This window comes from Pongo pygmaeus, chromosome 1 (genome assembly GCF_028885625.2).
Source record: "Pongo pygmaeus isolate AG05252 chromosome 1, NHGRI_mPonPyg2-v2.0_pri, whole genome shotgun sequence".
Taxonomy (NCBI): domain Eukaryota; kingdom Metazoa; phylum Chordata; class Mammalia; order Primates; family Hominidae; genus Pongo; species Pongo pygmaeus.
In genome coordinates, this window is record NC_072373.2 from 160,027,558 (window position 1) to 160,050,365 (window position 22,808).

Sequence of the window (22,808 nt, forward strand, 5' to 3'; positions counted from 1 at the left end):
ACTTCTCCAAAGAAAAGTAACTTCTGAAAGTACCAACATCAACCCAAATATAAAAATAAATCAATTTGTAAACATACTTTTACATCTTTGTCACTCTCTGATTTTCTTTCCCGGTCCTTTTCCTTATCTTTACTCTTCTTCTTCTTGCTTGTTGATCGTTCTCTTTCATCCCTACTTCTTTCTTTGTCTTTATCTTTCTTCTTCTCCTTTTTATGTCTAGAATGACAGTAAAATGTACAGCAACAGGTTTAACTTGTTTAGATGATGAGCCTGACTCAACTTCACAGGATATAAGTAGTACAGCAAAGATCCAACTTCAAAACCTTGGACGATCAAAGTACACAAGTAACACAGGCTACAAAACTAACTTGTTTATAGGACTAAAATGTTCAATCCTTAATGGTGTTTAAGTCACAAGTCAGAAAGAGAATACATTAAAACATTCTTAAGAACTGTAACTGCTGAAAAGAAAAACTACAGGACAGTTCTAAAATGAAAAACCTCTGAAAAATATAAAAAATACATTTAAATGATTAACATTCTTACCTCCTAGGGGATGGTGAGCGAGACAATTTTCTTTTAGGAGACCGAGGCTTTTTAGGAGATCTTGTTCCACTCCTGCTTCTTCGTCGTCGTCTCTCTCTAGAATCACAAATGTGCAAACTAGGTTTTAAAATACAGTGTGATCTTAAAAATGCAGACACATCATAGATGATTCTAACAATGAAAGATGTGGCCGGATGTAGTGGCTCACGCCTGTAATCCCAGCACTTTGGCAGGCTGAAGTGAGGGGATTGCTTGAGCCCAGGAGTTCCAGACCAGCCTGGGCAACATAGTGAAACTCTGTCTCTACAAAAAATACAAAAAAATTAGCCAGGTGTGGTGATGCATGCCTGTAGTCCCAGCTACTCAGGAGGCAGAGGCAGGAAGATTACTTGAGCCTGGGGAGGCTGAAGCTGGAGTGAGTTGTGACAGGGCCACTGCACTCCAGCCTGGGCAACAGAGAGAGACCCTGTCTCAAAAAAACAGAAAAATCAAAGATTGTTTCACAATACTGGTATAAGCTAAACAATTAAGTGAGTAATATAATCATCTGCAAACCATGAATCTTTCCCTTTACTACCCTCAAGAAAACTCCTAATTTCTAGCAATTCTTTTAATTGCTGACAAAATGTTAGAAATATTAAGCTTGAGAAAAAACTGATTTAACAAAACTAATGCGAGAGGGGTGACGTGTGAAGTAAAACTATTACTGAAGTAGTTTGTTTTTGGTTCAAACATTCAGTGTTCACAGTAAGTACAGAATAATTCAGTAATGTGATATAGAAGGTAGTTACTAATAAAATATCCCCACATTCACCTTTAAATCATTAGATGAAATTCAGAGAACTAGTTAGTGGAAAGGTAGAAACCTTATACTCTAGCAAAATCACCGCCCACCCCCCGCAGTTCCCCAATAACCCTGCTTTCACCAATTACTTTGAAGATATACAGCTGATATACAGCCTTCCCCTCCTTTTTACTGTAACTTAAAAAAAAAAAATTCTGTTGCTGATTCTCAAAAGTTATCAGACTTAAAAAACCCTGTAATTAGTTGTCTAGTTTCCAAATGAAGCTTTTTTTCTACTTATATAGCCCTCTGTGACCCTTGTCCTGGAAACATTACACATAACTGAGCATTCACTTATCAAACATTGTCACGACTGTGCACCTTATACTTTTTGCTACTGTCTTATGTAACTGAAACTCCAAATTCTCTAGACGGCAGAAATATTTTATATTACATTTCCGTGTCCTTCAACAGACTGTAGCACAACTACAAACACAGTGGGTATTTAATAACTCACAGAAGATGCCTTAATTTAGAGTGATCCAACAATACAGCATGAGAAGGCACTTACAAGTGTATTATATAAAGCAACAGGTAAAAAAAAAAGCCTCAACAGTTTTTAAGGTAAGAAAATATATGTAGTACTTTCCATCTTTTCTATCTCTTTGCCACCTATCCCTCAGGCCTGATTCAGCATTTCCTTCTGTACTTATATTTGGTTTCATTTTCATCCTTAAAAATTTAGTTTTTAAGAAAATTTTCATCACCCCAAAAACTCCCTACCCTTTAGTTATCACTCCAATCCTCTCTATCTCCTCAGCAATCAGTAATCTACTTGGTATCTTTATGGATTTGCCTATTCTGGGCATTTCACATAAAAGGATTCACACAATACATGGCCTTTCATGGATGTTTGCAAGTTTCATCCATACTGTAGCATATGTCAACCTTATTTATTGCTGAAAAATATTCAATTGTATAGATATACCATTCTGTTTATCCATTTGTTAATGGATATTTGAGTTAACTTTTTGGCTATTAGGAAATAATGCCACAAACATTCACATAAAAGTTTCTCTGTGGACATGTTTTCATTTTTCCCCAGGAGTACAACTGGTGGGTCAAAAACCTCTATGTTTAACATTTTTAGGAAATGCCAGACTGTTTTCTAAAACACCTGTACCAGTTTATATCATACTAGCAATGCACAGGGTTCTAATTTCTCCACATCCTAATCAACACTTACTATCATTTGTCAGGCTCAGCTATCATCTGTCTTTTTTATTTATAACCATCCTAGTGACTGTGACATATCTCACTGTGGTCTGGTTTGTATTTCCTTGGTGACTAATGGTGTTGAACAGATTTTATGTACTTACTAGATATTTGCATATCTCCTTTGGAGTAATGGCTACAGATTCTTTGCCATTTTTAAATTGGGTTGCCTTTTTATTGCTGAGTTGTAAGAGTTCTTAATATAGAATATGTAAAGAATTTTCTATCTAGCACTCTAGGTTTTTACTTTCTTGATGGTATCCTTTGAAATACAAATGTTTTAAATTTTGGTGAATTCCAAAATTTTCTTTTCTTCTGTTGCTTATGCTTTTGAAGTCATATCTAGGAAACCACCAAGCTAATGGTCTTAAAGATTCACTTTTGTTTCCTTCTAAAGGTTTTATAGTTTTGGCTCTTACATTTAGGTCTTTTATACATTTCAGTTATTTTTTTTTTTTATATGGCATGAACCTCCTAGTGAATTTAAGTAATGTTGATGAATAAAACAAGCACTGCAGCAAAACATGTGAATGAGATCTGAAAAATGGAATGAAGTCCAGCCCTTACTAATATCATACAAATCCCAAATTAAGTATGAAAATGTGCTTTTTGTGCAGTAAAGTCTGCAACATTTCAATTTTCACTGACGGCTTAAAGATAGAATTAGTCTAAGAATGACACAAACCAGAACCTGCATTGCTTCCCGTTAATTCAACAATCATTAAAAGGGACAGAAAAATTCTCAAGTACTAACATGCAGATGATAAATATAGCTTACTATAATAAGCTTACTTAATGGAACAATTCAGTATGGTTTAGCCATTAAAACTTAAACTATAAAGAGAAAAACTCACCTCTCTTGAATTCCATGTTACTTCAAATATACTCTAGACCATAAAATATTAAGTAAAAAGAAAAATAAACTACATTATTCTTCACAAATTGCCTTTTAAAAACTTTCAATAACAGCAAAATGTAACTGAAATACTTATGTTCTGGAAAAGACTTCATACTGACAGCGTACTGATACTGTTAGAAGTAAAGTTAAAAAAATAATTGGCAAGAATTCACAATGCCAACTTACCTGCTTGCACTTCTAGAACGTCTGGCTGTGCTGTAACTTTTTGGTGGTGTTTTAGAACGTTTCTTTTCTTTGTCTTCTTTCTTTTTGTCTCTAATAAATGAACACAATTTATGAATGCATTAGAAGACTCAGCTGATGCCAATTTACATAGCACTACAAACACAAAAATATAATCAGATCTAATCCCATCCTTAAAAGCATAAATGTTATTCTGACAGAAACTGTTTTAAAAATAATACTTTATGTGGCATATTTGAAGTACAATAACTTCTTTTAAAATCCTATTTTCCTAGGTTTTCTCCTGAGTAGACTAAAGTAGACTATGGGTGAGAAAATAACTAGGATGTTGGCTTGAATATGCTTGGTAAACACCAATAAGTTAACTGTCTCTAGGCTCCTCAAGACTCCTTTTTCTCTCAGCTGATTACCACTTTCCCAACCCACCTCTCCTATCAGGCCAAAACCCATAGAGCACTACCAAAATCATCCATCAATATCATGAATATTCTTCCAAAACACACATCCCATGTCAACCTCTATCATGGATCAAGCAAGCTTCTATCTTTTTCTGCTGCTATACATTATGAACTATTCAGGGCTTATTAGAAAATATCAAGATTTTGACTACAGCCATAACTCATTTTTTTTTTTTACAGATTCCTATAAATTTTTACTCCTCACAGTATTTTTTCCCCAAGATCATCATTCTCCCCAAGACTCTAAGCAAAGAGTAGATAAACGATATATATTTGTTGAATGAGACGTCTCATAAACAACCCCCCTCTTTAACTATTCTCTAATTTTAGGAATCAAAGTATCCCTCTCTTACTGTTCTAAGCTAATCTTTCCATTCGTATTCTCTATTTCATTTTTTTCCCTTCTCTGGTCATCCTCGGTTCCCTCTTCATTCAATCTTTATCATCGGTTCCCTCTTCATTTGAATCTTTATCATCTAACTCCTAGATTACTAGAACAGTCCCCCAGTAGGTCCCATTCATACCTTCCATAAACTGATTCTGTACTCTGTCAGAAATCTTTTAAAGTACAAACCTGAAAATATTAATTTCCTGTTCACCATTTTCAACCCATTCCAGTTGCCTCCTGGATCAAGTGCATAGTGTGAACAACAAAGCCTTACACGAACTGTCTCATTCTATTTTTCTGACCTCATTTTCTAGTCCTACTACATCAAAATATTACTTCAAGAAACACCATTCTCCACCTGAAAGCATGCCCCCCATTGAGTCTAGTCAAATCTTTCAGAATTTAATACTCGAGTCATTCTCAAACCTCTTCCAATATCAGCAAGTAGCAATCATCATTTAACAGTTCCTCCCCTGTAATTAAATCTATCACTCCTCTCCTAGTAATCAGGAAGTCCTTAAAGAAATGCTTAATTCCTTTGTATAACTGTTCTATTAATCTACCTTGTTTGATTCACTCTGCAGCACGTAAGGACTAAAAGCCCCATTATTACAGGTTTAACAACGATAGTAAAGCTACCCCCACTCTTCTGTTCTCATCAGTTTAGTTTTATGCTTCCCAAGAAAGAGTAAGTTATGTTGTGTCCCCAGCTGTACTTACTTTAATGACATGATTTAACTAAATATATAAATGAACAAAATAATGCCAAATATACAGTTGCTTCTAGAAAATTAAGATAAATATTTTAGCAAGAGATAAAAAGCAGTTGCTAAAAAAATTAAGTGCTGTGAAATTGTATGCCTCACAACTATAAATGACTGGGGGCATACTAATTTAAAAGTGTTTGGCTTTACACGAAAAGACTGGTTTTTGAATGTATTTTTAGACGGAAATAAAACGTTAAGGTGTTTCTTATGAAAGAAGGTAGCAGGACAGCTAACAATTCCTACTACTAAGAAATTTTACTTAGGCCCTCAGCTGTAAGCTGAAGTTTCAGTTTACAAGGAAGCACCAGAAAACAAACGTCAGCCTCCTCAAACTCAAATATTGACAGTTTCTTCCCCTGTCTAGCCCTATTTCTCTGGCCCCCCCCTCCAACCACCTCTTTTGTTACTAAGTAGCACAGTACTAGGGGTATTGGGAACCCTAAAATTTGCTTTCTCACCCAATGCTATACCTTGTTTTTGATGTGCTCCTTGACCTTCTACCTCTTTCTCTGGAATGAGATCTTCTCCGTCTTGGGCTTTTGGATCGTCGCCGACTCCTAGACTTAGAATGTGACCGCCGTCTCGATCTGCTTCTTGACCGCCTAATAATGTAAAAGGAAGCCAATACATGTGTATAAATGTAAAAAGACTATAAATTTTGTGCTTATTATCAGACAAAAGATTCAGACATATAGACTAAACAATTAAATGGGGGATAATTCCCTTCCAGTTGCTATTATTTAGCCCATAGAACAAACACCTTCAACACCTTAGAAATTAGTAATACCTTTTAACACTTGGAATTCCTCATCTTTTAATGATTTGCTCAACCTGTCAGATAGGTCCTTCTATGCCCACTGTACTTACAACTCCAAGGTTAAAAATACTACTAGATCATGAAGGAGAATAAAAATATGACTTACTTGCATCATCTTATACAATTATACAGCATTTTAGCATATATTTCTTATTTGATTCCTCATTAGTGCAGCTTAAACCTTCCTCATCATAAATCAAATACTTATATCATGCTATATATAAACTACAAATTGGTCTCATAAGTCCATAAAGTAAACGCCACTATTATTCCTATTTTATAAAGAGAAACCACTTATTGTGTTGCCATCTCCGATTTCGAATTTTTCTCTGAAACAAATTCCACTCGTTTAATCCACAATTTAGGAAATTCCAGGCAATGCAGACCTTTTATAGATATATACAATTTGTATAAACTGCCTCTTTTACTCTCATTTTTCCCTGACATATCTGTTTCTCTACTCCCTGAACCGAGCCCCCATCCATTGTGTCCTGACCTGGCTCTTCCAGGACGTAAGAAGCACAATTAACCTTTAGATGCTGTCATCCTCCCTACTGCATTAAAACTCATTCTCCTTTACTTTTTAAGCGACGGGGTTTTGCCATGTTGCCCAGGATGGTCTTGAACTCCTGGGCTCATGCCACCAGCCCACCTTGACCTCCCAGAGTTGGGATTATAGGCATTAACCACCACACCCAGCCCATTCTCTTCTATTTTAAAAATTAAAAATAAGTTGCAATCCTTTGCTTAGTCTTGATCACTTAACTTTTAGTGACCATTCAACTTCTTTCTGTGCAACATTTCAAATCTAGTCTAAATTTTCTGCCTACTTTTCTTTTCAAGGTACAAGAGTATGGACATCTTAAAGACTTGTGTTAAACTCTCATTTATAAGCCAGGTAACTTAAGAGTATTATCTAACCTCTATGACCTTGTTACTTCAGCAGTCAAGGATAGTAACCCCTCCATCATCAACACCTCCATCACCAAATAATGACAAAGATTAAATGCAGTATATAGAGTCTAGCTCGGTGCCTTAGTGTAGGCACACTCAAGTGACCCTTGAATAACATGAGCTTTAACGGCATGGGTCCACTTACACACTGTTTTTTTTTTTTTTTTTTGCCACCAACCAAATGTGGATTAAAAACAGTATTTGAAGGATGAGGAACCCATGTATAGTCAGGACTGACTTTTCCTATATGTGGATTCCAGAGGACTTGAGCATGCATAGATTCTGGTATAGGTGGATCTGTAACCAATCCCCTGCATGTACGGAGGGACTGTACATTAAATATTGATGTCCTTCTTTCCTCTTACTGATGTACTAATATAGCTTCTGTTGCCATAACTCCCTAAAACTGCCTCAAAACCCATAGTAATGCCTTAATAAACTATTTGAGTTATTGAACTCAATTAACTTTAATTTTAATCTCTTATTTTCAGCCATATTTGAAAGTATTTACTAAACAATTCCTTGCAATAACATCTCCACATCCTAAGACGTTTTTATGTACTTAACTACCCTACCATAGACTCCACAAAGACACGGGAAGTAAGTCTTTTCATGACTGTATTCTTGAGCAATTACTACACTGCCTGATTTAAATAAAAGGCACCAATAATATACTTTGAATGAAATATAGGCATATAAAATATCAGAATCATAATTGTAAGAGATTAAACAGTTGTCTTTCAAAGGGAATGTACTACAGTCACTTTTCTATACTTACTAATTCATATGAGCTTTTAACAACCAGCAAAAGAGATTAGTGTAACATATTTTTAATAAAGTCAAAAAGCTTGTGAAAGTCATGGTCATTTAACACACTATGTGATGCTTGATACTACAACAGGGCTGGACTCAGTGGCTTGTATCTGTCACCCCAGCACTTTGGGAGGCCGAGGTGGGCGAACAGCTCGAGCTCGAGTTTGAGACCAGCCTGGGCAACATGGCAAAACCCTGTCTCTACATTAAAAAAGAGGTGCAAAAATTAGCCAGGTGTGGTGGTGCATGCCTGTAGTCCCAGCTACTCAGGAGGCTGAGGTGGGAGGATGGCTTGAGCCTGGGTGTGTGTGTGTGTGTGTGTGTGTGTGGTGTGTGTGTGTGTGTGGGGGTGTGTGTGTGTGTGTGGGGGGGTGTGTGTGTGTGTTACCACAACCCACAACAATGATCTCTGTTACAATGTATTACAAGTAACTGGATTCAGGGAAATATTTCACTTCTACTTTTCACTGGTCATAGTAAAGTAATTAATATTAAACTGAGAGAGTCCCACTAAGAGTTAATACAAAGAAAAAGACACAGGCTCTCCCTTTTTTTTTTTTTTTTTAAGACGGAGTCTCACTGTCACCAAGCTGGAGTGCAGTGGCGCGATCTTAGCTCACTGCAATCCCCGCCTCCCAGGTTCAAGCGATTCTCCTGCCTCAGCCTCCCAAGTAGCTGGGATTACAGGTGCGCGCGCCACCACACTCAGCTGATTTGTGTGTTTTTAGTAGAGACGGGGTTTCACTATGTTGGCCAGGCTGGTCTCAATCTCCTGACCTCGTGATCCACCCGCCTCGGCCTCCCCAAGTGCTGGGACTACAGGCATGAACCACCCCGCCAGGCCCAGGCTCTCCTTTTTAATAAGAGTTCGGTAAAGGGAAACACATATAAATTGTAGTAATCATATTATGAGGTATATCCTATTGCAGAGGTTAAACTATGAGAGCACTGTCATGGAAGATTAAGACTGCAAGCATTGTATCTTGAAGAAAGAAAAAGGAGCTCCTCAAGGCAGAAATGGAAGATGTGGGAAAGCATTAGGCAGAAAGGATCATGAGCAGAAACATGAAGACATAAAGAAAATGGTATGTTGAGGCAATTAGTCCTGTAACTTTTGGAGTGGCAAATGACATGTGTAAAAAGATAAACCAGACGAAATAGTAAAGAACCCTGAAAGCTATTCTAAGGTTTTATCTATCACCTTATCAAGGCAATAAGGAGCTTCTCAGTATCTGTGACATGATCTGTATTTGGGTTTCTGAAAGACAACTCTAAGAATGAGACAGAGTGGGATAAGGTGGGTGACAGGGAATAAACCGACATAGCATACAGGATAACCCCTGTAATACCCCAAGAAATGACTTAAAGTAAGAAAATGATATTAGAAGATAATAAAAAGAGTGAAAAGGTCATCTCTGAGACAGAAATGTGACTTTTTAGATATTTTATGATATAAATGCTTTTAATAGAGACGTGACAAAGTCTAGGATTCAAGTCACACTGCTCTTTCAAAAATCCTGACAATAGGAGAAATGGTTTTATCTAACCCTTGGTAAAAACTAAGGGGTAACAGACACTAAGAAAAGGCAGACAACTGACAGAACTGGGTTCCAGAAGAGATGAACCCAGGAGTGAAGGTTTAAGAGTCAAGGGGTGACTGGCCGCGCATGGTGGCTCACACCTGTAATCCCAGCACTTTGGGAGGCCAAGGTGGGTGGATTACCTGAGGTCGCGGGTTTGAGATGAGCCTGACCAACATGGAAAAACCCAGTCTCTACTAAAAATACAAAATTAGCCGGGCGTGGTGGCACACACCTGTAATCCCAGCTATTCAGGAGGCTGAAGCAGGAGAATCGCTTGAACTCAGGAGGCGGAAGTTGTGGTGAGCCAAGATCGTGCCATTGCACTCCAGGCTGGGCAACAAGAGTGAGACTCCGTCTCAAAAAAAAAAAAAAAAAAAAAAAAAAAAAGTCCAGTGATGGAGGGGTATATAAAGAGAAGCTGAAACTGGCTGAAGTAAATGACCACAACTGGAATATCCTACTTCTGAATGTCAACCCTAAAAGGTTCTGACTAGAACTAGGATGCAATCAGGCCAATTAGGATTGAGTTTGGAAATTAAGAAAATCGAAGAATGGCTAAAATAGTTGGTGAATAACCTAGAGCGATGGCTTTCATATTGTCGTTTGCACAACTGTGGATGCTCTAAGACCCTTTTATGGGGTCCATAAGGTCAAAATTTTTTTCAAAATAATAACAAATTATTGCCTTTTCCACTGTGTTGACGTTTGCACCAATGTCACAAAAGCCACAGTGGGTAAAAACACTGAACTCTTAAACACAAATCAAGGTAGGGGCTATTGAACTGCCCTAGGAGTCACTATCTTCTTCACTGGCATTTCTGTATGCACTTGCGGTAAAACAAAAAAAATAATGCCACTTTTATAAAGACGTCTTTTTTGAAGCAGTAAAGTTAATTTTATTAAATCCCCCTTCAGTACTATTAACATAGTAGCAGAATTAAATCTAGTCTCTTGAGTAATATTCTGTGTGATGAAATGGAAAGTATGCATAAATCACTTCTGATGCTTATGAATATAATGGCTATATTAAGGAAGACACCTGTCTGAGTTATGAGCTGAACTAACTGCTTTTTCATTATCACCTTTGAGAATCTACAAACTATGATTATCCAGACTTGGGTATTTGGCAGACAATTTTTTGAAAAATAAACGAAGTGTATTATATAAGGAAAACAGATGAATCTGTTGCCAATGATAAAAATCTGAGAAAATTAAATTTTGGAAAATGACTCCATTATTGTGAGCATGCCAGATTCCTACTACTTGCATTTTACTGATGAGATCTAAGGTGGTATTACCAGATGTCATTTTTTGACACTAGATAACAAATATAAGTCAGTATTTGGAAACTTGTATAATTCAATGAATCAATTATTTTTCATTTTGTTGCTCTAGTTCCAATGCTTTCCTACCACCTCTGAATTTTTGGGGGTTTTAAAGCATAAATCATCTATTTTGTCTGTACCTTTTCTTACTTTTTACATGTGTGAACAGTCATTCACACACTCTAACAGCAGAGGTTACTAAAACACTTTAACCAGAGGATAACAGATTAATAACAAATTAAAAAAGATGTGACATATATATCTTTGTCTAAGGTATAATTGACTAAAAAGCAATCTAACCTGTGTCTAGAAGATGAGGGAGTCCTCCTCCTCCTAGAACGTGATCTTGATCTTGAATGCCTTCTTTTTTCTTCTTTCTTATCTATATTTAAAAGAAAAGGAGCTCGCATTTAGAAGTCATTAAATAGGGGCCAGACGCAGTGGCTCATGCCTGTAATCACAGCACTCTGAGAGGCTGCAGTGGGAGGAACACTTCAGTCCAGGAGTTCAAGACCAGCCTGGGCAATATAGTGAGGCCTCATCTCTACAAAAAATACAAAAATTAGCTGGGCATGGCGGTGTGTGCCTGTGGTCCCAGGTACTTCGGGAGGCTGAGCTGGGAGGATTGCTTGAGCCTGGAGATGGAGGGTGCAGTGAGCTGTGATTGCACCACTGTACTCCAGCCTCGGCAACAGAGTGAGACCCCTCAAAAACAAAAACAAACATACAAAAAAACACATCAAATAGGAAGATTATTCCGTTTCAGAAGTTATTCTAATAATTTTTCACCTTAGTTTTCAGCTTTTACATACAACCCTTGAACGTCACAAGTAACCATTTTATAATCATGATTTTGAAGCTTACTGAAATACTATAAATTGCAAATCATCCAAGCTTTTGGTAGATCCAAATCAGACTTCTAATTCTCAGCTAGCTAAAGGTTCCTTTGACTATTTCACTTGCCAGACTTAAGAGGCTGTGAAGTGTTTTCTGTAAAGCAATCTACAAAGAGGGTAAATTTCTCATTCTTTGGCTCTGATTTACTCTTGACAAGGTTCTAAATGAGGGGTCCCCTTTCCTTTCCTTGGTTCTTCACAGACTCAATATTTGGCCCCCAAATGCAGAGTCATGATTCACTCACTGATTTTAGTCCACTTCTGTGACAGAATCAGATTTTAGTAAGCTAGCTCGCTTCCTGTTATCTGCTCATCACTCCTCTTCCCTACCAATTTTCAATTGTGTAAGTATAGAAAGGAGATCTAGAACTACACATAAGAAATTCCTTAACTGCGGACATAACAAGAGAAATAAAGTCATTGTATTCTACATTCATTAACTATCATCAAAGTGAGACTGAGTTTCTTTTACATTTAAGTCATTTCATTAATAGGGTTCAATTTATTGTGAATGTCATTATAATAAATTCGTAAAAATATTGGTAAAAACATCAGTTCATAAAAAAAACTACATTCAGTCATTTTAATCATGTATTTTCAATATAAACAGCAGTTAGAACATGGTGTGTCGTAAACTTTACATACACCTGGCTGTGCTATCTAAAAGTTCCTACTGCTTGCCATGTGACTGTGGCTAATTATTTGACATTTTCCTGGTTAAATAACATAACACATATAAAGCCTTTGTTATCAGTTTATCCACTATTATACTTTAAAATTATTTTCCTAATAATAGGCACATTAAAAAACATTCCCATTTATTAATGAATAAGATATTTATAAGAAAGAAAATCCAGGGCCATAGATCTAAATATATATGGGCAGATAATATATCTATTCATTTAATCTCAAACAGACAATCTGCAAAGAAGAAAACTAATTTTCTTTAAAGAAATATCATTTTAAACAGAAGCATTTTCACTAGGTTCTCTTGATCAATGAAAAAGTTTAAAATTAGGCTATCCCAACTTGGATAAACATAAATAATAAGAGAAACAAAATATTATATCAAGTATTAGATAATCCTACTGACATTTTGGACTAGATTAACCACTGCTGTGGAAGGCTGTGCTGTTTGTTGCAGGATATCTAGCAACATGTTGGTCCTTTGCCCTCTAGATGCAGTTGGTACTCCTGTGACCACCAGAATTGTCTCCAAATACATCTGAGTGGCACTCCACTATACAATCTTTTATCAGAATTTACAACATTTTAAACGACTAGGGTGTCACTCAACACAATTCCACATTTATGTCAAAATCATTTTTGCCAAGAATCACACAACAAAATTGCATAAACATTGTTTACCTGGTTCTATAGCAGCAGAAATTAGGGACTGTGCTTCTCGTACTCTTTTCATAGCTTCCTCTATTTCTTTACTAGAGGTGTCCGATTTCAGACTTGGTGAAACGAGACCAGCAGCTACATGATTCAACCTGAAACAGAACCAAGAAATGGGATCTGAAATATTTTAAAATGCACACCAGCATTTCAAATAAATACTGAAGTATATAACATCATTTTAGCAAAATATTCCTTCAAAAAAAGGGAGGGGAGGACTCCATGATAACTTTGGTAAACAATATATAGTACAGCACTGTTTTGAATATTTACAAGTATTTATTTTAATGACTAAGAGTCATCTGGAATTAAAAAAATACCTATTTTGCTGAACATCCATTAACTTTCCATAAACAAACACATTTTTAGAAATGCCAGTACAAGAAAATATGCTGATGCTAAGAACTTTTATTCATAAATTAAAAATTTTTGGCCAGGTGTGGTGGCTCACGCCTGTAATCCCAGCCTTTGGGAGGCCAAGGCGGGTGGATCACGAGGTCAGGAGATGAAGATCATACTGGCTAACATGGTGAAATCCCGTCTCTACTCAAAATACAAAAAACTAGCCAGGCATGGTGGCGGGCGCCTGTAGTCCCAGCTACTCAGGAGGCTGAGACAGCAGAATTGCTTGAACCCAGGAGGCAGAGATCGCGCCACTGCACTCCAGCCTGGGCGACAGAGCGAGATTCCGTCTCAAAAAAAAAAAAAAAAAAAAAATTATGACATAGTAACTTTTTGGGGAAAAGCATTACCTTTTACTTTGTAGGTGGGGAGGAACTGAGGCTAAGGCCAAAGGCCTACCAAAATTACACATGAAGTCTTGAGTGGAAAGGCTAAAGATACTCCTTACAGGTTTACACATGTAAAAAAAAATTGTAGGCCGGGTACGGTGGCTCATGCCTGTAAGCCCAGCACTTTGGGAGGCCTTGGCGGGTGTATCATGAGGTCAGGAGATCGAGGCCATCCTGGCTAACATGGTGAAACCCCGTCTCTACTAAAAGTACAAAAAATTAGCCGGACGTGGTGGCTTGTGCCTTTAGTCCCAGCTACTTGGGAGGCTGAGACAAAAGAATTGCTTGAATCTGGGAGGCAGAGGTTGCAGTGAGCTGAGTTTGCGCCACTGCACTCCAGCTTGGGCAACAGAGTGAGACTCGTCTCAAAAAAAAAAAAAGAAAGAAAGAAAAAAAATTATAGATACCAAATTTAGTAGTTATTTGTGGGCAGAATGGGAAATGTAATAAATAATGGGTATATAGGAAGCGTCAACTGTATTGGTATTATTTTATTTTATAAGCTGGGTGATGGGTACATGCTTGGTTTTATTTTTAGCTAATTTCTAAGAAAAAAGGCCACTAACTACTGAAGTCGAACGATTCTGTCCTTTTCATGCTCTCACTTACTGATAGTGACTTTCACCAAGTTAAGGGGAAAAGGTATAAAGTTCAAATTTATTATGCCAACAAGTAACCAGTGAAAAAAACTGATGAATTTGTCACATCATCAAGTCAGAAACAATTTCTGTGACAGCATGAAGAGCACTTATCAAAAGCACCTAAAATAAAATGTTGGCTAATAATTATATAATATGTAATACTACTTTGCTCTGGGATAGGGATTCCCTCAGCTTTGCCTCTAACTCCTACTATCCTCAGGACTCAGCCTCTGATCTTCAAACGAAGTTGTCCCCTTATTAGCTCTTTTGCTATCATCCAGGTATAAGTCATTTACAATTACTATTCAAGACTCAAATGACACTAAAACAAAATATTTTAGAGGACCTTACTTACTTCTGTATTTCTCTCCTTGTTTCTAGGTAACAATATATATTGCTTGTCTTGAGAAAAGATAACTTGATAACTTTCTTATAAGCTATCAAAAAAACTCTAATTCTGTAGACATTCAGATACCACATCACCAATGAACACAAAGAAAAAATGCTTACTTGGGATCAACAGTACTCATAAGCTTCAGCAACTGATCTGCAGCAAGAGACTGCAAAAAATAATACATAAGAACAATGAGAATACATAAAACAATAAATGACCAATATTTTCTAGGCAGAAAACTGAACAACAGAAATCCATGCAGGCTACATGCCATGAAACATAAATTTTTTAGTAGCCACATTAAAAACAAAAACAAAACAAAACAAAAACCGGTGACATCAGTAGCTACAGTATTGGATACAGCAGCTTCAGCAAGTTATCTAAAGATTATGAGGCTGAACAGTCTAGATATTATAGAATTATGTCTCCTTTAAGACTTTTTGACATAAAGAAACATGTAAAACTCAAAACAGCTTAGCCAATATAATACAAAAGATCTCTACGAAGAACTTCAGAAAAAAAGGTTAGCTAAATTAAAAGAAAAATTTCCATGATAGAAAAATTATAAACCACATTCCTATCTTTTCATGACTACTCTGACTCTATGACACACTGATAATGTACTGGCTTCCTGTGAACCTATTTTCTATTTTGAACTATATATAAGAAATCCATTAATGGATAAGGAGTTAGTCATTCAGTGACTGTTTAAAGCTCTGACAAGTTTAAACAAGAAAAAAAATTACTACAACATAGCCATTAGCTTCTGCTCTTGAAATGCAAACCAACAGTTAATGAAACAGATCTTCTGTAAAAATGGGTGAAAAACTTGAAGTTACTAAGTTATACCTGAGAGTTCAAGTTTGCTCCAGGAAGCCCAAGTGCAGCAAGGGCAGGGTCAAGAGTAGGAGCCCCCAAAGCAGCCAGTGGAACAGCGCCAATCTGTGAAATGTCAAATTTTATTTATTTAAAACTTCATTTCAGTTCCTTATACCAGGGGTTAATACTTTTTTAACGTAAAGGGTCAGATAACAACTTGAGTTTTCAGGCTACATGGTCTCCGTACAACTCCTCAGTTGTACACAAACCATAAGACTACTGCCATCATAGCTTGAAAGCAGCCAGAGACGATACCTAAACAAATGGCTGTGGTCCAATAACAATCTATTAACAGAAATAGGGGTCTTGCTCTATATGACACCCATGTTCTATCCATTACAACACATTTCCGCCCTAAATCCTAGATTAAGAAAAAAAGACAAAATATTTCAACATATTCTTGTGCTGATTTTAATTATTTATTGCTTCTCAGGATCCAAATCTACTATTCTTTGCCCTGCTGTTTTGTGATACTAGAGGCAGGACCTTTATAAAGCATTTCTCCTTTGACAGTTGCCATGATATAAGACTTCATTTGGAAAGAGTGCTGGAAGGACACTGACTAAGGAAGGGGCTCTTCCTGGTTCCTGTGTCCCCTTTCTGATTATTCCTGCAGCACCATGTCAAACACCCAGTAGCCCTCACCTCTCAGTGAGTTTCAGTACCAACTCCTTATGCAGCTCCCCAGGGCACCCGAGAGAACTTATTTACTAGTCACCCTTCCAAAACAAATCTAAGTTTCAGCATAGATGGGGAAAGAGGAGTCCCCTGAACTAAATGGGTGTTCCTTCTGCTTCAGCCTCAGAGGTAGTGGTTGTTTCTTATACTTGTGATTCCTGTATTCATTAGAGTTCCCCTAGTAATCTCTTATCACTAGTTAGTAATTCCTTAAATGTTCCCTGTTCAAATCACTGCAGGGTTCTGCCACCTGCTTGACACAATTCTGATTAATCCATAATGTAATAGACACAAACCATGAAAGTGAGGCTACTTTAAAACCATCTGTAGCTTTTGAAACAGCCTCACCTTCTCCACACTGTGCTACAAGTTCTCCTTGTTTCAATTTATTTAGTAAATACAAACTATCAAACTTCCTGTAATTTAACTGTTTATTCAGTACAGGCAAAATGCTGTGTTAATACTATTTTAACTTACTGTCCAACATAGCTATTGCATAGCTTTATACATTAAAGGAATTTAGAAAATTACCCAGATCTGGACTGGGCATGGTGGCTCACGCCTGTAATCCCAGCACTTTGGGAAGCCAAGGTGGGCAGATCACTTGAGGCCAAGAGTTCAAGACCAGCCTGGCCAACATGGTGAAATCCCATCCCTACTAAAAATACAAAAATTAGCCAGGCATGGTGGCGCGCCTGTAGTCCCTGCTATTCGGGAGGCTGGGACAGAATCACTTGAATCAGGGAGGTGGAGACTGCGGTGAGCCGAGATTGTGCCATTGCACTCTGGCTTGGGTGACAGGGCGAGACTCTGTCCATCTCAAAAAAACAAAAACAAACAAAACAAAAACAAAAACAAAACAAACAATGAAGAAAATTACTCAGACCCTCATTTTATAGGTTAAAAGAAAAAACCTAGGAGTTAAGTGATAAAAGTCACACTGAAAAAGCTTAGGAACTCCTAATCTTTCATTCTATAGTGCACTTCATAGTTAAGAGTCAATTAGTCAATTATTTACACAGGCAAAATGATACACTAGAAAGAATGCTTTTATAAATTTCCAGTTGAGGCTCATCATCCACTACAATCTTTGAAACTACTGACCAGTTACAATCTCAGTAATTAGAATACACAGTATTTAAAGTGCCTTTTAGTTCTAAAATGATAAGTTTCGTACAGCATTGTCAGTGTTAGAAACACTATTGCAACCAATTTTCTTTCACATTCCCATATCAAACATCTCCATCAAGAATTGCCTTTGTTTTCAAGCCACCTATGTAATTCAAAACCCCCCAAATAACAGGAAAAGATAAAAGGGAAGGAAAAAAAATGAAGGGCTCACTTGTGAAATTTTAACCTCAGTTTTCTTGCCTGGTCCAAATGAACATATTTTTAACAGTGTGTTCAGAGAAGTGTTCATGCCTCACGAGACTGTTCCAAAACTACTTATGGGTTATTTTGAGAGCCAATGGTAAAAGTGATATAGAACAGATATTTTATGATTTTTCAGAATGTTCTTAAAATACAAGTCTAAGAGATCTTCTACACTATTTGTGACTTTGATATAGACATGTGATAATGCTATCTGAACTAGAATCTTATGAGTACTTACAAAGCTCAAATATGTTTAGCTTTATCCACAATTGTTTTTTTCCCCACCCTTTAAGAATTCAATAGAACTAGTACCTGGGTAAGTGGGTTAGGAGTAGGCAGGAGTCCACCACCAGGCAGAAGACCTGCCACTGCATTAGCTGGTGCCAACAGAGACAAAGCCTTAGCTTCATCAGGAATAACTCCTGCAGAGAAACATCCTTGCATTAGAACACATTCTTTTCTAAGACAGAAAACACACAAAAACACCCAGAAAATGTCTCCCTGATACACCACCTGAGTTTGTTGAAAGTACTTATGTTCGCTAAAATACAAAGCTTGATTTCTATGATTATTTATCATTAATTTTATGTCAGAATGAACTTCAATGTGTGAAAATTTGTTTCCTTTTTCTCTACAAATGGTTAAGTTTCTAGAGTAAAAAAAAAATAGCACAATACACACTACTTTTTTGTTAACACTGCCAAGATTTCATCACCTGTACTCGATTTTTAAGTCATGAACCAAACGTAAGCAAGCACAGTCGGTTCTCCAGGGGTGTGCTCTCAACTTTCAAAAGCTGTTTTATGAACAACGACTCGTGTCGGCTGCTTCACTATAAAGCACACAGAAAAATCAAGATACACAAGACAAAAAAAGTTTGATTTAGGGGTTAATAATATGGTACAGTTACTATGATTTTCTTTTACACCTACCATACAAATTTTGTAAAAATTAAGAGAAGAAAGTATGTAAAGGAAATATTCTGTTGGAATCAAGCGTAGGGCTTTTGCTGACTCATGAAAATGAATATGAATGTTTCTGAAGGTCTCTGAATACACACAGGATGTGTGCATGGGAGTGAGAGAGAAAGAGAGATAGGTAAAACAACATGGCACATTCCTTACCTGTACAGTAAAATGCTTTATGTTTCACCATGTGCCATGCTAACCATACCAAAAAATGCTGCCATACAGTGCCAGTTGAAAAGCTAACTTAGCCAAACTCCTTAAGCCAAAAATGACATATATATCTGTTTTTAAAGCCTAATCTGTGTATTCAGATAAAATCTAAGGGTCCTAAAACAAATATTTATGTAGACAATTTAAATTCTATCCAACAGCAAAAGCCCTATACAGATGGATTAATCTGTTAATGTGCCCAAGCCCCCAAAATGAGAGTTCAATAATACAATTAAACTACATATTTGCAAATACCAGTAGTATTTCTGTAATACATATTAAGAAACTGCATCTCATCATAAAACATACAATATGTACAGGGCACTTAAGAGAAACTGGATAAGCTGCAGAAGAAAACTGTTGGGTGGTATTTTCAGCAGGGCCTGGTATATAGTTCAGGCTGAACCAGGGAAAAGAACTGTAAAACACAACAACAAAAAAGAAAAACCACTGTTAAATAAAGGTAATGGTTCCTTCCACCTATACTGAGAAGTGCCGATAATATAAACAAATGTATACTACACAGCACTGTTATCTTGCTTGTGTCAGAGCTGTCATCAATTTAGATACCAAGAGTTATGGAGGGGAAGGGGGAGAAGATCATTTAGATATAGGGCAGTAATGCATCAATATTAACAAACCTACAAAGATTATGGGATAATTTTGCATGCAAAATTATGTCTCAAGAGGATATATTCAGTATCAACATCTTACTCAAATTAGTGCATTTGCAACATTTCTGGCAAACTAAAATCCTCTTGAATTTATTGTGAGACACCTGATAGAAGATCTGCATCCATTAAAAAAAAAAAAAGTCATGCATCTGATCCTCTGATTAAAAAAAGACTATTTAAAAATAAAACTACAATTTAAAAATAGCAATGAGGCCCCTCACCAGTTAATTTTCATGCGTCAAGAGTATTTTTTTTACTGCTGCTTTGATAGAACCATGAAATACTGCATGAATGTGTAGAAATGAAAGAAAAAGAAACAGACAAAAGAAACAAACATTAACCAAGGAACCTAAAAAATCCCCAAATCCATTACTATTAAGAGTTCCTTCCAAATTCAGCTATCTTAGTTTTACCAATTAAGACTATTCCTTACCGTAGACTATGTCTACTGTTCTAAAACACTGACCAAGAGCTAACACCGAAGTGTAATAGCTAAATCTGGAGGGAATTGTATTTACTGGAGGTAACATTAATACAGCATATCATACCAGAATTAAATTCACCAACAATAGAATTCTGAATGAAATATTCCCCTAGTTCTATATACTGTATATTCCTAAATACTTCACTTCCAAAAATAGGTCTAGAAAAATTACTATGGCCTGAAAATATTTATGAAAGTCATTTATATGATATACTGTATTATGTTCAGGGATTGGGAACTATAATACTTAGCCAATAAAAAATTTAAATTTACAGGCTAACCAAAATGTTTTACATATTACTCACATGATTTGACCCTTGTTCCAAGACCTATACTCTATTTTATTCATCCTGAATTTGAATTCTGTAAATTTTCTGTTGATGGTCTTATCCTACAACAGGCACACTGACATAAAAGAAATTGCTTAACCAAAACACACTAACTCAAAAATTTATCTATCTATATATTACAAAACCTTATAACTGGGCTCATACACTTTAATATCACGGAGACAGAGGTACTATTACATAACATTCCTTAACCCATTTATAAATATAAGTTAATTTCTTTAGAAAACCAGAGGCAATTTCTCTAAGTGTTAAGGACTAGACATTTCACAACTTTTACAAGGTATGGTGTAAATGTTCACATTTGTATTCAAAGATTTCAGATAGCATCTAAAATCAACAATATTAAGATTCCACTTCCACTGACCAGTTTATTAAGGAAAGGGGAAAGCATTTAAATCCTGGTCAGCATATTAAATTCTTAACTTAAAATCCAGCAGTTTTATCATATTTCAGTGATTCGAGTAAAATTTATAGTTACCAAAAAGCAAATCAAGTAGCAGTACATTGGGAACAAACTAATTATAAAATACGCCTTAGAAAATTTTACAAAATGGTATTAAAATTTCTTGTCACAGTGGCTTTTTAGATCCAAAAAACCTGCTCATTTTTTTCTGTCAAATTACTTTAACAGCCTAAAATGTAAAAAGAGAGAAAATGTAGTTAACAAATGGTTACACCAGGAAAACACTTGGGGCACTTGAGTGCTTGCTGGCCTTTAGTTAATGTCTAGAATCCCCTGTAGCTGCAGAGGACCCACTGTTTTTCAGGCATCTGGAAGGGTTTTGCATTTGCCTTCTCCACTATAAAAATCACACACACAAATAACAGAGAGAAGAATTTATTATTTAGAGATATTCTAGAAATATAGCAAGAATGAACAAGAAAATTTGGCATAAAATAAAACACCCAGTGCCCATTTGGCACCTAAGCTACAGGAAATCTTGAACTTTCACGAAAACCAAAATCACTGCAACCCTTGGTATACTGAAATTCAATGTTTTTTTTTTTTTTTTTCCAGATTATCATGTGAGGAAGCTTTAAGAAAATAAAATCAACCTACTCATTTATTTAAAACAGAAATAACATCATGCATTTATTTGAAGGCTCTGTAAGCATACATGGAGTGAATCATTTACCTTCAGGGCTTTTTCACAAAACTTAACATTAAATTAACTAAGTAGATGTATCTCAGGGAGTTACAATAAGGGATATGGTTTTAAACAACTTAAAAATGTTTTAAAAGAAAACAAAAGGTAAATACCTTATAATAACAGACCTAATTTCTAATTTTTAGAATTAAAAAAAATCTGCAAGCAAAAATTACGGACTGCAGTATAACAAGGGTTTAAAAATGTTAATAGCTTAGATTTAACATGCTACTAATGCTCACTCTACATCTACTGAGGTAGATGGTCATCTTAGGATGCCCACATAGGTAGTTAAACAAAGCACAAACCTTCTGCATATGGTACGACTATCAAAGCTCTGTCAACGAATACAGTGTTTGTCAGATGCTGTGCCACAACTGCTGAGTCTGGATCATGGAACTTAACAAAGCAGACACGAGATGAGACTGGCAAAGGCGAATCACTAAAAAATAAACAAATAACATAAAAGAGAAACAGAATATCAGTTAAAACAAATGCTAATTCACAAACCAACATATTTCAAAAGTAAAACAGATAAAAAAAACCTAACTGTATACTAATGTAGTTAAATTCAAAATAAAACATTCTCAATAATATACTGTTCACTGAAATAGTGTAGTGAATTGCAGTTCAGATAAAAACTTATAATCACAACTTATATTTACAGTGTATCAGGTTAAAAACAGTTTGGTACTAAAGTCTCAGAGACTGAGGGGACCACAAAATTGTCAACAGTTTCTTTCATAATACTAATACCAGCTATTTTTAGATACAGGTAACAGTAGTTTGGGGCTTAGAAACTTCCTTATGGCTTTCTCAGAGTAAGAAAGATGAACAATTTTTACGTCAGGGACAAATGAATATCATGAGAAAGAACATGTACTCAATAATCAATGAGTTTTCTTGAACTGCATAAAATAAACAGGTTCCATGCCCTGCACTCTTTTACCCACAGCATATAAAGAACTCTTATGCACTGTAAATAATCAAGGATTTCTGGCTTGGAGCACTTTCAGATAAAAGAAAAAATGTAGGCACACATGGGAATAGTACTACGCTCCACTAGTGCTACCTTGCAAAGTTTCAATAAGCAAAAGGGCTAGTTCCT

General features: G+C 36.2%; 1 protein-coding gene across 14 annotated transcripts in view; it reads right to left on the reverse strand.

Moving 5' to 3' along the window:
- Positions 1-22,808, reverse strand: part of SRSF11 (serine and arginine rich splicing factor 11) — a 46,393-nt gene that overhangs the window by 1,454 nt on the left and 22,131 nt on the right. For 6 of the 14 annotated variants that reach the window (XM_054483081.2, XM_054483052.2, XM_054483063.2 and 3 more), the window contains exons 3-12: positions 22,009-22,142; positions 18,179-18,288; positions 15,785-15,877; positions 15,052-15,101; positions 13,077-13,204; positions 11,113-11,194; positions 5,791-5,922; positions 3,690-3,779; positions 547-642; positions 78-216 (exon numbers count right to left, since the gene is read on the reverse strand). In XM_054483081.2, coding sequence (XP_054339056.1) covers positions 78-216; positions 547-642; positions 3,690-3,779; positions 5,791-5,922; positions 11,113-11,194; positions 13,077-13,204; positions 15,052-15,101; positions 15,785-15,877; positions 18,179-18,288; positions 22,009-22,142 — 1,054 coding nt within the window. Of the gene's footprint in view, positions 1-77; positions 217-546; positions 664-3,689; positions 3,780-5,790; positions 5,923-11,112; positions 11,195-13,076; positions 13,205-15,051; positions 15,102-15,784; positions 15,878-18,178; positions 22,143-22,808 lie in introns of those variants that run through there. The other 8 variants (XM_054483019.2, XM_054483028.2, XM_054483002.2 and 5 more) reach the window with 5 other exon arrangements.